A 14,636-nucleotide genomic window follows, 5' to 3' on the forward strand; every position below is an offset into this window, starting at 1 on the left:
CACAGAGTCCGCCATGTTTCAACAGTAGCCCAGAACGGACAAACCAAACTCCGTTAACTTTTCCTTCTTGAGCCGGAGTCGATAACGTTACTCGCTCCTGTCGCTGCCACTCTCTCTCTCTTGCTTCACCACTCACTTCCCACGTACACACACACTCTAATCCTACACGCTTGGCACACAGTAGAAGTTGTAATCTGCAACCTCATCGCTAGATACCGCCAGATCCTACACACTGTTTCTTTAAATACTTTTTTATTCTCCAGATTAATAAATGGACACTTGTCCCAGTATTATTCAGCAGACCAGTAATTTTTAATTACAGATAATTTTTCCTCTGATGTCAGTTGGATTTAGAAAACACAAAACTCCCCTGCAGAGAACAGAATTAGAGACGTTTATGTTGATATTCTCAGTCACTCAATTAAACTCGTAACCAAATGTATGGCGATCGGTGATGAATTATGCAGCAATAGTCCTATATGTATCCTAAATACTTTACTAACTTTTTTTTCCTATTATCTGATGAAGTCATGTCTAGTGTTGTAGTGTAGGTTTCATATGGCACTGTACCTTAATACTCTGGATAAGCGCTAATATCAGTGTTAATCCTAAACAACAGATCATACAAAACTAAATATCTCCAACACTGCTGTTTTAAGACAATAAAAAGCTTTAGGACCTTTTCAACAATTCTTTATTGTTTACAAGTCATTTCATAGCCTTCATTATACACTTCAAGGTTCAGTTCACCCTAAAATCAAAGATACATATCTATCTTCTTACCTGTAGGGCTCAACAGCAATGTCTCTTTCCAGAAATCATGACCCGGTTACTCAAGATAATCCACAGACCTCGTTGTGAGCAGTTTCATGTCAGAACTATTTTCTTTCTACCGAACAATACCCACCAACCGTATCACTGCGCTGAAGGAAGCGAGCATCTACTCATCGACGAGAGGCTCGTTCTCGTGACAACACAAGATGTTGACGGCGTCCTCCTGCTGAGCTGTAACGTTAGCCAGCTTAGTGGTGCTAGATGAGCTGGCAGTATAGAGTACAGATGCACGCTTCCTTCTGCGCTGTGATACGGTTGGTTGGTGTAGTTCAGAAGAAAGAAAATAGTTCCTAAAAGAAACTGCTCACAAGGTCTGTGGATTCTCTTGAGTAACCGGGTCATGAGTTTGGGAAAGAGATATTGCTGTTGGCATTTCTTTTTTTCTTTGAGCACCACAAGCCGAGTGCCGTCTAGTTCCATTATATTGGAGAGAAGGCAGACATCTCTACGACTGATATCTCCAACACTCGGCAACTCACACCAAAACAATCTAGATTGATAAATAGCACTAAAAGTAAGAGGAAAAATATGAATTTTTGATTTCGGGGGTGAACTGTCCCTTTAACCGCAGCCATTTGACAATCAACTAAAAAAAATCAACAAAAAATACCACAGTCATAAAAAAAAGCAAAAAGCACCATCAATCACTTTACTGTTCAAACAATCAGTTTGAACAGTTAGTAGTCAGCACAGAGTTTAACAGATTAATGCCTTTAAAAAGCACCATAAAGTTAAGGCAACATTAACAGATATTCTTCCTCTGTAAAACTTCTGTGGAGTTTAATGAAGTTATTCAATCTGATGTAATGTAGCAGCACGGTTAATACAGTTACCTTACAAGGCATTAGTTAGTGCATATCAAAGATATACATCATTATAGTTATTATATTTCAAAGCCTGCGATGACACAATCCCTTGTTTACCAAAACTGTTCACTCGTTACTTTGCTAGGTCAGCTATTGTTCCCTTAAGGTGAAATAACATTACTGTATATCTGCAATGAATACAAATATTATTAGTGTTATAATGTATAAAACATGAGAAACACAGTCAAATATAAAGGAAATGGAAATTTGTGATGAAGGTCAACATTTTTCAGGCACAGAAAAAATTATTTTGGCGTGAAATCAAGGAATGTCGCTGCATGTAGTAACCGCATTACAAGTTATACAGTTTTCATAAAGCTGACTTCAGCACAACTGTGTTGTATATCTGACTCTGATAAAACTGTAAATAAAATCATATTATAAGCTTATGTGGAATTAAAGGGAAGAGGTAGACAAACATCTGAAAATAGTCACTGAAATTAAAAAAAAATAAAATACTTGCCGTTCTGTATGGATGTTTCAGGTAGTGTTCAACTAACAGTGTGAATATTTAGATTCAGGAGCAACAATGTGGATGAATAAGTTAATAATTGTGTCCCTGAGGAAATAACATTTCACGTGATTTTGTTGTTGTGGGAAATAAAATCCATCAGCTGTTGTTTGTGGTACAGTAAACAACTATAGAGATTCAAAATAGCACACAAAGCACTTGTGGTATTACTACATCATAAGCATTTTACATCCCCCTGGACCAATGTGCAGCTACACAATGCTTCCATTATCTGGGAATGTTTTCACCGGCTCCGAGGCCTCTGAATCACGAGAGGATGCCTCATTGGTGGCAGGATCAACAAGACGGATCTGGTTCTTCACTCAGGAGCCCCAAAAAACTGGGTTAAAACAGTCGTTGTCCTGCGGCGAATGAATGGGAACTGTGTCTATAAAAAAACTTGAATTCATAAAAAAAAACATTACATATCTCACTCATAAATGCAGTTATCCACACATTCTTGAGAGCGGTTAAAAACGGGATAGACGTTGACCAGAGGGAACATGGTGAGGGCTCCGATAAGGGAGCCGGCCTGGATAGAGATGCCGCACCACAGCAGGGCAGCGTGACCCGCCTCGTGAAGCAAAGTCCCGATCACCACCTTCAGATAGGAGAAGAGGCCGGTGAAAATAATCCCGGATATGACCTGTAAGGGGGAACAACAAGTAGCGGAAATCAGTGGTGGACATGTTGAACAGGGAGAAGAAAAAAACAGATGAGGCTAGAACTTCTGTATTTTAAGAATCTGGTGAGAAATATGAAGCGTGTCTCAGCCGTGTTCATCACTCTTCAAGTGTCCCCTGGAACCAGTTTCCACTGTCGTCTGTGCTACTTGCAGCACGTCGTGTTTTCTCACTTTGCAGCCTTGTTTCTAAATGATGCACGTGTTTTGTCAAATTGGTGAAGATGGTTTCTTAATTTGCTTATGTTTTGTCTATTTGTACGTTTTCTTAAAGGAACAGGTTAATACTTTCTTTCATAAAGACTGAAATGTGTCGCAGAGTAGGAAATGGTATTAAATGTCTGGTCATATTCATAACGTTCAGATTTTTTGATGAGTTCTTAATTTAAATCTAAATGTTGCCAGTTTTAGACGACTTCATTTAGGCAAAGTTCTAACACAGTTGTGTTTTGACAACTTTGACTTTTATTACCTGAAGAAGATAATAATTCTCAAACTAATGTATTGAAGAAAGTGTTGTTTTGGTACCGATCCATTTTAAACGATACGCAGCTCTAGAAATAAATATGCATCGCCACTCACCACTAAAGCCATGCCAGCAGAGTTTCCCAGGAGTGGAGGACAGGGGCTGAGTGCTGCTAACGCCATGAGATACGCAGCAAATACTCCCCCTGCTAGAGACAAGACGCCCAGACCAGTGGAGGACCTGGAAGATAACAACGGGGCCAATCAAAACACTGTAGCCAAAGTTTTTATAAGAAAAAACTATTACTATTTTAAAAGTAATGTATGTGTTCAATTGCTCTTGTATTTTCTCACCTCAGGACAACAAACATAGCTAGAAAGCAGGCGAGGGGGTTCGCTATGTTGCTAAGGACCACGGAGAGGTGAAAGGTCATGCGTCCATAGGGCAGACAGGAGAAACTCTGCACAGACGGCAGCACCCCGTTGGTGAGGGCGTTGGAGACCGCGAGCAGCGACAGCAGGTAGATGTTCCGCCTTGTCCAAAATGTCTGCGGCGGTTCCTCCAGCTGCACCTGATCCTCAGACGCCGGTATCCCTCCGTTGTGTAGAGGGTGCGTTTCCTCTCCGTTTTTTGCCGCCGCTGCATCGTCAGTCTCCTGCGGCGGTGCATTTTCCTGCGACGCTGTCCGTCTTTGCATTAAAGCCTGGAAACTCACAGCTGAGATCACCAGCATGACACACAAAAACCAGAAGAAGTTCTGCACCGGAAAGTTCTCCTCCAAATACTCCGGCTGCACCGTGCCATTCACAGTTTTACACTCCAGCTTGCCAACGCCTTGCCCTAATGCCACAATGCAAGGGAACAAGGCGCTGAGGCCCTGGCCAATGAAGAAAGTACGAATATACTGAGGGGGGTAACTGAACATAAAAGGCAGGAAGGTGACGTTGGACGTACAACAAACAAAAGACAACACGAAGGTGAAGATCAGGAACAGCAGTGACCTTTCTTCTCCAGCTATCGTGACGGTGTGTGACCAGAAGATAGCCAGAAGAGCGGACGCTACCACCGCCAGCACCTGGATGCAGTGGATGACGATGCGTTCGTTTAAACGTCCTGGAGCACAGTGGTGTGTGACGGTCACTGCTATTGGACCAATGTTCCCAAACGCTATCAGCACTGACAGATAGGCAGGCAGGTTCCACTCTAAAACAAGGAAAGACAACTAACAGTTAGGGGAATGATGAGGAATAGGGAAAAAACATTACTATATTATTACATCTTAAAATAAAAAAATATATAATAATGTTTTGGGATTGACAACTGGTGCTTTTAGAAATACTAACAAACTCAAACTTGATAGAAAAAATTACTTACACGCTACAACGCTACACAGTAAAATACTCTGTTGCAAATACAGTATAAATGCTGCATGATAAATCTTTTAAAAAGTAAGTAGTAAAAGTATAAAACAGCTAAATACATATAAAGCATCAAAATTAAAAGTACACAAGTGACCTCTGTGTTATAAAATATATTATTGCTGTGTAAGCAGTATTTTTATTTTGTAGCTGTTGGAGGTGCAGAGTGTTAACTATTAACTTACTGTTGCGTAATATAACATTAATAAGACTATAAAAAAGTCTACATCATGGATTGAAACTGATAACATACTTGTAATAACTAGAAATAAATGTAGTGGAGTAATAAATATGTTTCCCTCTGAAATGTACTGAAGAAACATGATTGAAGTAGCATAAAATTGTACGTTCAAATACAGTAACAGCTACCTGAGCATCGTTACTTAAATTTAACTTAAAGGTCCCATATTGTAAAAAGTGAGATTTTCAGGTCTTTTATATTATAAAGCAGGTTTAAGTGCTTTATAAATACTGTGAAAGTATCAAAACACTCACTATACGGAGAAATACACACAGCCCGTATTCAGAAATTGCGCGTTTGAAACAAGCCGTCAGGATTTCTATCCATTTGTGATGTCACAAATATACAATATTTAGACCATTACACGGTTTTGAAACAGAAACATTCTAAATGTGTCCCAGATTATTTCCTGTTGCAGTGTATGTGAATGTCATCAGCTGACAGGAAGTAAACATGGACCTAAACTGTTGCCTAGCAACGCAATTCCGTTGAAATGCACTGAAACGGAGCGTTTCAGACAGACAGTAAATACAGGTATATTCAGGCAGACAGCATGAGGAAAATAGTGTGTTTTTTTAACATTACAGTATGTAAACATGTTCTAGTAGAAACACAAAATACAAGTATGAACCTGCTAATGAGCACGATATGGGACCTTTAAGGTTTAGTTATTCCATCACTGGATAGAGGAAAAATAATGTGCATTATTCTGTATACTATTTTATTAGCTAATTGATATTATTGTACCCCTAACTACATCTACATATTTACAGTTGATATTTCGTAATTCTGAATTGTAGCTGCTAGGATCATTAGTTAGAAGCGAACACCTCCAGGTTTCAGCTAAAGTCCCACTGAACACACCAGATATTCACTAATAAAGCAAAGAGGTCCGACGTTTAAATAAAAGCATTAATCTAATAGACCAGATAAGGGTAACATCTGTTCTCTCCAGAGGTTGAACCACTGACTGACTGACCTTCCGGCAGCACGTTAACGACCACCGGCAGCTCGACCCACAGACTGTTGACGGAGATCCAGGATCCCATCGCGAACAGAGCCACCAGGCCGTGAGTCACCGCCTCGCTGCTCCACCAGCTGCTCCACCAGCTACCCGACATGGTGCCGCTCAGTCCGGACCAACAGAACCTACTGGGAACCTGTTTGACTTTGTTTGCGTAAGAACACAACGAGCGTGTTCTTCCTCCTCACTTGAAGAATGGAGGACACTACGCAAAGTTACCGCCCCTCCGGTTGCCTTCACTTACCCCTCGGAAATTCCTAGTTCATAAGTGCCTTGTGAACCAGTTCATTTTTAATTTCTTAATTAATTAATTCCTTTTTTTTTATTTTTTACTTGTACATATACAAAATCCAGTCAATGAAAAAAAAAAAAAAAAAAATAAGTGTGTCAGTAGAGGTCAAGAAGCCACAGGCTTATACAAACGACCTCCCCCCCAACCCCAGGAGGAGAAAAAAACAATAACAAAAAAAAAAGAAAGATCTGAACTAACATAATTTTAAAAATACAACAAAAGTTAAACAACAACAATAATTACACAAAATGTGCAGAAAAACCTAACCAAACAGTGGAAAACAATCCAATAAAAACAATGAAATACATACAAAAAAACAGTACAGAAAAAAAGAAAATGTATCTAAACATATCAAAAGATACTGTAATTAGACACCATCAATTAAATGATGATATTTTCCTTTTAAAATGTTCTAAGGATAACGAGCTCTTGATAACATTTATTTTGGTGTTCCATATTTGTACACCACGATATCTGAGGGAGTACTGGCCATGTCCAGGTGAAGATGATTAACCTGTCTAATATTATGTGAATGAATTTGAGAATTAGATTTAAAGAAGTTCCTAAACGATGATGGTAAAGAAGAAGGCAAGAACATATATTTATATATAAACACATATATCTGATGAATATTTTTGTCATAAACTGAAAGAATGTTCAGTTTCCTGAACAGTGGAGCAGAAGCCTCCTTAGAGTTTGACAAAGTTACCAGTCTTACAAATCGTTTTTGCAATAAATAAAGTTTATGAAGATTGGAGGGGTATGTATTTGCCCAAACAATATTACCATAAATCAAATAGGGATAATCATGGAATAATATAAGGTTAATAAACAAGAAACATGTATGAAACTTCTTAGTTTGCTGATGATTCCTAGTGACTTCACAGTTTTATTACAAATAAAATTTATGTTTTTTTCCAATTAAATTTTTCATTAACTAAAATGCCTAAAAAAGGAAACCAGTTCAGTAATACTTAAACATAACAATTTAGTGTGAGACTGCGGCTCTTATCAGTGGTTGCAGTGGACAATGACCTCTTTGCTGTGGATCCAGTAAACGCGGTGTTAAGATTTCCGAGGATCCTGAAGGCACCATCGACTCAAAAACTCGTCGTGAAGAACCGGTTGGATGAAATGGGTGGGCTCGTTTTTACTACACCTGACAACTGACGTGGGCGGTGTCTTAGAGACACCTCATTCAAAAGCAAGATTTTTCCCTAAAAATTTCAAATTTGGGGACTTTTATCTGGCTGTAAATATGTTTACACTGTATATGGTGACATAAATATCATATTTATATTTGTACAATTTTAGTTTTTTTATTCTTATTTTATTCTAAGGTTTTTAACTATTCTATTGTTATTATTACTGCTTATTTGCACCAACAATCCAAAGCAAATTCCTAGTGTATACTTGATACACCTGGCAACAAACACGATTCTGATTCTGATATATCAAAGCTATCTATTGCTTAGATACAACTGCAAAAGCAACCACCAAAACTATAACATCAAATCAAATGGTTGGTATTCTCTAGGAGTCATAGTGAGTTTAGTTCCTTTCTTTGACAATATATATTTGGGAAAATGAATTAATTAAGGCCTTGACATTTGGCACAGTGCCCCCCAATAAGCCCCTTTTCTCCTTGAGTTCCTCCCAGTCAACACTTTTAGTTATAAGCAATGAACTCATGGACACTGCTGACACGTGGATGCAACCACAAATAACCCTTTGAATCTGAGAAACACAAGTGTTATTATGTGACTGACGAAACCAAAACCCTGACTAACGGAGGAAAATAGTCAGAACTAAAGCTGGGTTGATTTTGCAACACTGAACTCTTGTCTCAGTAACTAGACATTAGCCTAGATCAGGCGTCAGCAACTTTTACTATCAAAAGAGCCATTTTAGGCAGACAAAATCTGTCTGGAGCCGCAAAACATTTAAGCATTGTGATGAAGGCAACACAGTTTATAGTCTACATATATAGTATATGTCTAATGCAGTGAGGGCCAAAGTGCAAATGCACTAGGTAATAGTATTAAGGCCACATTGAGGGGAAAAAATCTGAGATTTCCAGAATAGTCATAACTTCAAGAAAAAAAAGTCGTAATATTGCGAGAATAAAGTCATAAATTTACGAGAAAAAAAGAAAATAGCACGTAAAATTACTACTTTATAATATTGACTTTATTCTCATAATACAACTTTTTTTCTCGTAAACCTTTGACTTTATTGTTGTAATATGACTTTATTCTTGAAATCTCAGGGGTTTTTTTCCCCCTCAGAGTGGCCCTAATACTCCATCGTACCATAGACCTACAACAATGATACATAAAAATTAAAATGTAAACAAAACAGTTATTCATTTCCATTTTTTTAAATCCAAAGGCAGCCACTGGAGAGGAGCTAAAGGTTCTCAGCCATGTGGCTCCGGAGCTACAGGATGCTGACCCCTGGCCTAGATTATCACACAGGTTGACAAAGGAAACAACAAAATATGAACAAAGGGAGTTTATTGTGTCAGTGGTTCATACATCTTTAAATCTTTATCGACTGACCTCTGCATGATCAAAATGGTACAATCTTGTGTAAAAAAATAGAAGTTTCCTTCTCAGCAACAAAAAAATTTACTTTCTAGAAAAGCCTCGTTACAATACAGCATTATGCAAACTATACAACCATATGAAAAGTATAAGAGCTACATAATCAAACCTCATCATTTCAACTATTGGCATTGAAAATACAGTATGTAACACGTATGACAGCTGCATCTGGTATATACAGAATCAGACATTCTATTGTATTTGTGTGGAAAGATTGAGGTCATTGTGTGTATTTCTGATTATTTTGCAACTGTAAAATCGCAGGAGGAAGTCACATGATCACATCATCCTCTATCCGTCAATAATCACACTTTTTAGTGTTGCACAACGAAAGCTCTCATGTGCCGCTGTTTTCATTCAAATCAGTTGCAGCATCCGTTGCGTTTTGGAACACGCGCCTTGTTTTTGTCTTTTTAGGCGCCAAAACGAGAGAGTACCCAGGTTTAACGCGAGGAAGTGTGAGCTTCAGCTTCAACGCCATCTGTGTGCCGTTTTCGAAATCGCAATACAAGTTTCGATCCGTGTTGTTCAGGACCACTTTCTGGTACAAGATCTCGCAACGGAGCGCTTCCCGTTTCTCAGCCCGGGTCTTCCCGTCAAAACGCAGCATCATTTTGTCGACATCTTGCTGCGACTTGCACGGCCCTCCGTTGGTTTGCACTGTAGCGGTTATGTAGCCCATATCCATGTTCTCTTCACGCACTTCCTGCACCTTTGGTAGCTTTTCTTTTTTAACAATGAGACCTTTCTTCATTGGCGGACTGTAGGCATCCTTTTGGTCAACGGGGGTATTCCTTCTAGCTTGCCAATCGGAAGATTCGTCGGAGCTGCCGTCAGATAAACCAGATCGGTCATCATCTTCATGAGAGCTATCCAAGTTCTTGTGTGAGGAGCATTTGGAGGACTTGTGGGGTTTTTTCTTCGTGCCAGGGGACTCTTGGCTGGAAGGATATTCCGCCATTAAGACGGAGAATGTGCAACTTACCAGTTGTAAACTCAAATCTGGCGAGGGGACATGAGCAAATGTTCCTCCTGGCAGGAAATCCTTCAGGTGTTCCTCAGTGACACCAGCAATCACCTTTACTATCCTCTTCAGGCAAGCTCTGATCAGGTCCCTACTTGTGTGCCACTGGCCACAGAAATGGAACACTCCATCGAAGGTCTTCTCCTGCAACGGGAACTGCAGAAAAACGTTTGTGGAGCCTTCGGGTTCCAGCAGCATTGAAGGATTTTTGGACCAATCGAGGAACTTTTGGTAGAGACAGAGTATGTACTGGCTGAAAAGCGAGTACTCGCCTCCGCTTTTCAGAAGCTGCCAGTAAGGGCCGAGGATTTTGCAGTAAACAATAGACAGGACGCACACAAGGCTCTGTATCACAGAATCTGTGGCATCAGCGACAACACACTCCAGAATAATGTTTGGACATTCGTCGTTGGTCATCGACAGCAAATCAGAGAAGAAGAGAGCCATCTCTTTGTGATGGTGGGTGAGACCCGCTGCAGATTCAAAGTAGTTGTTGAATGGGTTTGACTGATTCACTGCGAGTCTGGAGGGATTTCTCTTCTCCTCACAGAAAGCCACCCAGTGTTTCCTGTAGTTCTGCGTGCCAGGGGTGCTCGGGCTTAAGATGTCACAAGCCATGTGGATGTAGCGTGAGGTGGCACTTTCGGAGAAATTCACAAAGTTCTTGAATTTTGGAAGTTTGTCACGGCCTAGTCTCTCTCCCGTCGAACTAATGATCTCTTTTTCAAAGCTCATGATCTGCTGCTCCACGGCATCATGAACCTCAACGAGGAAATTGGCGTTGCAGTTTAAAAACACCACAGGGTAAACGAGTGAAATGTCTTCACAGAGCGTGTCAAGCTTTTTCTCAAACTCTGCCATGGCCGGATGCTCCTTGCATGTTAGAGCATACTGGTTTTTGAGGAGATCCAAGCAAACTTGCTTGCAGGCTTCGTTTTTTCCACCGTACACGCTTGACAGCTTTTGGACAGACTCCATTGCAATGTCGAGCAGGGTCAGGGACTTGTGATTGTTATCTGAGGTTTCTTCTTCACTGTTGGAGTCATCCATGTCCTCATCACTTTCATCGACATCGTCTTGCGGCATTAGCTTTTTCACCCCTCCTCTGTTCACGTCATAGTCGTCATATTGCATGATTTCATAGGTCTCGTATTCCTCCTTGATTATAACTTTTTCATAAGGTATGGCGTCTTCTCTTTTCATGCGTTTCCTCACAATCACTTTTGGCGTCTTTTTCCGCACCAGTTCAAATGGAATTTGGAGCAAACTTTCCATCGCTGCATTCCTCCTGTTACTCCTTGTTTCATAGTTGCGGTAATTCTGTTTTAACTTTTTTATCTTGGTTCTAAGGACTTTATATGCCTTTTGAATATCCCCATTCTTACAAAAGTCAGCGTTGAAGTTTCTAAGCCATGTCACCAAAACAACTGGTGCGATTTTCTCCCTGGTGACAAAGTTGCTCAACTCAAGAATCAATCCGTTTGTAACCTCGATTGACTGTGCTCGCTCTGAAAAATCCCTCATTTCCAAAAGATGTTGTCGCTCAACTCCGATGCTGTCACATATTGGGCCGACAAAGTTGAAGTTGACGTCTGACTTCAGGAAGGTCAGCCTGCCATCACTTCCAAGACTCAATGTTGTAGCGATGCCTCTTTCGATCAAACGACGAAAGTCAGCCGACTGGTGACGGGGGAAACTCTTCTGTAGCCAGTCTACAATGGCAATCCACGGAAAGTTATTGTCCTCTCTCATGAGTCCTACTTGAATCAAAAGTCTGTTCTTGCATGGTGACTTTTGAAGCTCTAGTCCCTCTCCCGATTGAGGACCAATGAAGTCTGCAACAAGCTTCCAATAGTACTCATCTTCTGAAAAACAGAAAAGTTGGCAAGTGAGCAGAAAAGTAGTGGTTGACAGAGAGGTGAGGTTGCAGGATGGGAGGAGGTGGGGATTGCTGTCATTGTACTAGATTACATTTATTAATTTGTGCTTTTGTATAAAAAAACAATCTATCCACTGGAGATGCAAAGTTTTCTGAAAGTACGGGGGTTATGTTTTAAAAAATACAAGAATGCAAGAAAAATGTTCAGTAACATATTATATAGAGAATTGGGTGATACAGTCATCTTAATAACAGCTTTACTACATGTCCACTTTACTTACTCAGATTAACGTCAGTTACAACTGCTTTGCCATTAAGGGAGAAATCTTGGCGCTCCTCCATTGTGTGCTGTTTTAAAAGAGAAACACAGTAAAAGAGTTGCAATCCTCATCATCTATCATAACCATTTAAAGAAGAAGGGGATGTGTACAGTATCCATGTGTAATCATACCTGTGAGAAAATTAGTTTGTGAAACTGAATAGTTCAATTGTTGAAGTAATGGTTCCCTTATGGCATTCAGATTAAACGTGAAATATTGCCAAATATTTGTGCGTTTGCTTTTCACTTCGACCACAAATCCTCTGCCCCTACTCCCGCTACTCTGAGCTGACAGACCAGATGCATTCACGGTCAGTATGTAGCGTCCGTCGTCTGACTATCGATTGATAACACGCCGCTGATACGCCAAAATGAACAAAATGGGTCAATTATTTTTATTTATTACTTAAAGGCTATATGCCTGTTTTTTTTAATGTTCAAATGTTTTTAATAAAAGAGTACGTGTTGAATTACATGGGATTTATTGTTGTTGTTGTTGTTTTTTGTACCATGGTATTGAATTGGGTATCGAGAATCGTGGAAATTCACAGGTATTGGTATCGACTACTAGATTTCTGATACCGTGACATCCCTAGTACTGAGAGGTGTTTCTAACATTTAGTCTACTCTCATTGATATAAAGAGGACGGACAATCATCATAACTCAACACCATTGTATTAGACTGTATTATTTTTTAGAAAGGTATACCTAATAAACTGGAAAATTAGTGCACACCTGCAGCTGTCAGACTCCACAACCAGCACTGCTCCCAGTAGACCACTTACACACCAAAAACAAAATTTCATTCTCACTGTGCAATATCATTTTCCACTTGTGCAATTTTGTTTATAGTCTGTTTTTTGTCAGTACTGTATATACTGCTCCTATTTTTACACTTCCTTCTATTTAAATGGTTCATATTTTGTTTCTCTCTTTTTTTTTTACTGTGTTAGCTGATGCATCTTGTTTTTTGCACTATCCCCTTTGCTGCTGTACACTGCAAATTACCCCACTGCGGGACTAATAAAGGAATCTTATCTTATTATTTTGTGTCACCTTGTGGGAGTTGGGGAATCCCTCCCTCCCATCCACCACAACTGGATTTACTTACAGCAGTACACTTGCAAAAATAAGACTTTTCATTCTTTACCATAATGTACATATACAACAATAACAACCCAAGACAATCTCCTTGGTTTACTGGCTCTAACTGTGAGCAGAACCTTACAGAATGCAAGCTACATCTGCAAATGAGTGCTAATAGAGAAATAGATAGACTTCCAAAATTCAAGAATTCAAGTTTCCAGCATCACAGTTCCATAGTGCAAAATATGTTAGTAAAAGGGCATTAAAAAGGTTCGTAGTACAAAGTACAAAAAAATATACCAGATACAAAAATACAAGGAGAATATAGTGCAGGGTAACAAGTGTGATACAGGACTACTAAAACAATGAATATAGTGCAGAAGAGACTGTTAAAAGTGAGTATTGTGCAGGGTAACTCCAGTAGCTTAGTCTATGATGCTGCATTACATCTGCATGCTGATGTTAGCCCTTCAGTGAGCAACTTGCTAGTGTTAGCACCAACTTTACCTGCAGGACATTCAGCTTTATTTACTACAATAATCAGTGAATAATACCAGAGCAGATGCGCTGTGCTGCATGCTGTAGCATTTACAAATAATTTCAAATGTAAGAGCAGTAAAAGTAGCATTTAAAAGTTCTTACCCAGAAGCTACAACACCACCGTGGAGCTTTAGTTTCTCCTTCTTCTCTGGTTTCTGGCGGATCGCAACCAGCTTTAAGCTTCATACCGCCACCTACTGTACAAGACTGTGTAACTTCATGTCATCTTACACATTACTGCTACTCTTAAATTCTACCCTCCAATCCTGTGTCTCTTAAGAACATTAATAGTGCCTAAATAATAATATAATATAATATTTATAATATAATGTAATAATAATAGTCCACTAAATTGTAAATTTTTCTAATCTAACAAAGGAAAATGTTATATTTGGTACGATTGTGAAAGATCCCGTACATGACCTGGCAATCAATTCCATAATCATTTTTGGAAAGTTTTTTTATACATAAAAATAGATTGCTGAAGTCAAGACCAAATTTCTCTGTCTTTCACAAGGAGCTGTGTCTTTACTTTTCATCTCTGAAACATATGAAGAAAAATAAATGCTATGAAGCTTTCAGTGTTAGTTGAGGACCTTCACCTAACAGAGAACCCCTACAGCACTATTAGCACTATTCACACATTCCCTTACTTTGGTTTTTGTTTTGTTTTTTTGTTTGTTTGTTTTGGGGTTTCTTTTTCTCTCTTCATCCACACTCTTATGCACTGTACGCCAATTTCCAGGCTTGTCTGTTCCCTTGTAGTTGTGGACTGGTCTGTACGATGCCATATTGTAATGCAAATTTCTTAATAAAAAAAAAAAAGCATGGCTATAGTAAGAGAAGA

The 14,636-nt window shown here is 39.3% G+C and overlaps 2 protein-coding genes across 4 annotated transcripts; both read right to left on the reverse strand.

Moving 5' to 3' along the window:
• Positions 1–677: 677 nt before the first annotated feature.
• On the reverse strand, positions 678–6,273 carry slc52a2 (solute carrier family 52 member 2). The gene is made up of 4 exons (XM_074613017.1): positions 5,998–6,273; positions 3,713–4,562; positions 3,476–3,599; positions 678–2,857 (listed from the first exon to the last, which is right to left on the reverse strand). The coding sequence occupies exons 1-4, from the start codon at positions 6,137–6,139 to the stop codon at positions 2,642–2,644; spliced, it is 1,332 nt and encodes a 443-aa protein (XP_074469118.1). The 5' UTR covers positions 6,140–6,273; the 3' UTR covers positions 678–2,641.
• Positions 6,274–8,833: 2,560 nt separating this feature from the next.
• On the reverse strand, positions 8,834–14,005 carry LOC141754104 (uncharacterized). 3 transcript variants are annotated; one of them, XM_074612943.1, is made up of 3 exons: positions 13,892–14,005; positions 12,125–12,191; positions 8,834–11,829 (listed from the first exon to the last, which is right to left on the reverse strand). In XM_074612943.1, the coding sequence occupies exons 1-3, from the start codon at positions 13,973–13,975 to the stop codon at positions 9,278–9,280; spliced, it is 2,703 nt and encodes a 900-aa protein (XP_074469044.1). In that variant the 5' UTR covers positions 13,976–14,005; the 3' UTR covers positions 8,834–9,277. The 3 variants fall into 3 exon arrangements, with proteins under 3 accessions (XP_074469044.1, XP_074469045.1, XP_074469048.1); XM_074612944.1 differs by lacking the exon at positions 13,892–14,005 and adding an exon at positions 13,757–13,875; XM_074612947.1 differs by lacking the exon at positions 13,892–14,005 and adding an exon at positions 13,220–13,244.
• Positions 14,006–14,636: the final 631 nt, after the last annotated feature.

Source organism: Sebastes fasciatus, chromosome 17 (assembly GCF_043250625.1).
Source record: "Sebastes fasciatus isolate fSebFas1 chromosome 17, fSebFas1.pri, whole genome shotgun sequence".
Lineage (NCBI taxonomy): Eukaryota > Metazoa > Chordata > Actinopteri > Perciformes > Sebastidae > Sebastes > Sebastes fasciatus.

What these genes read in the sequence shown, in the direction of transcription:
- LOC141754104 (XM_074612943.1), bottom strand. Translation starts at nt 13,975, where the DNA reads ATGAAGCTTAAAGCTGGTTGCGATCCGCCAGAAACCAGAGAAGAAGGA. An exon ending in GGTGGTGTTGTAGCTTCTGG is followed by an intron (nt 12,192 to 13,891) that starts GTAAGAACTTTT and finishes CTTTTAAAACAG; the next exon opens with CACACAATGGAGGAGCGCCA. An exon ending in TGTAACTGACGTTAATCTGA is followed by an intron (nt 11,830 to 12,124) that starts GTAAGTAAAGTG and finishes TCTGTTTTTCAG; the next exon opens with AAGATGAGTACTATTGGAAG.
- slc52a2 (XM_074613017.1), bottom strand. Translation starts at nt 6,139, where the DNA reads ATGTCGGGTAGCTGGTGGAGCAGCTGGTGGAGCAGCGAGGCGGTGACT. An exon ending in GCTATGTTTGTTGTCCTGAG is followed by an intron (nt 3,600 to 3,712) that starts GTGAGAAAATAC and finishes GTTATCTTCCAG; the next exon opens with GTCCTCCACTGGTCTGGGCG. An exon ending in CTGCTGGCATGGCTTTAGTG is followed by an intron (nt 2,858 to 3,475) that starts GTGAGTGGCGAT and finishes TCCCCCTTACAG; the next exon opens with GTCATATCCGGGATTATTTT.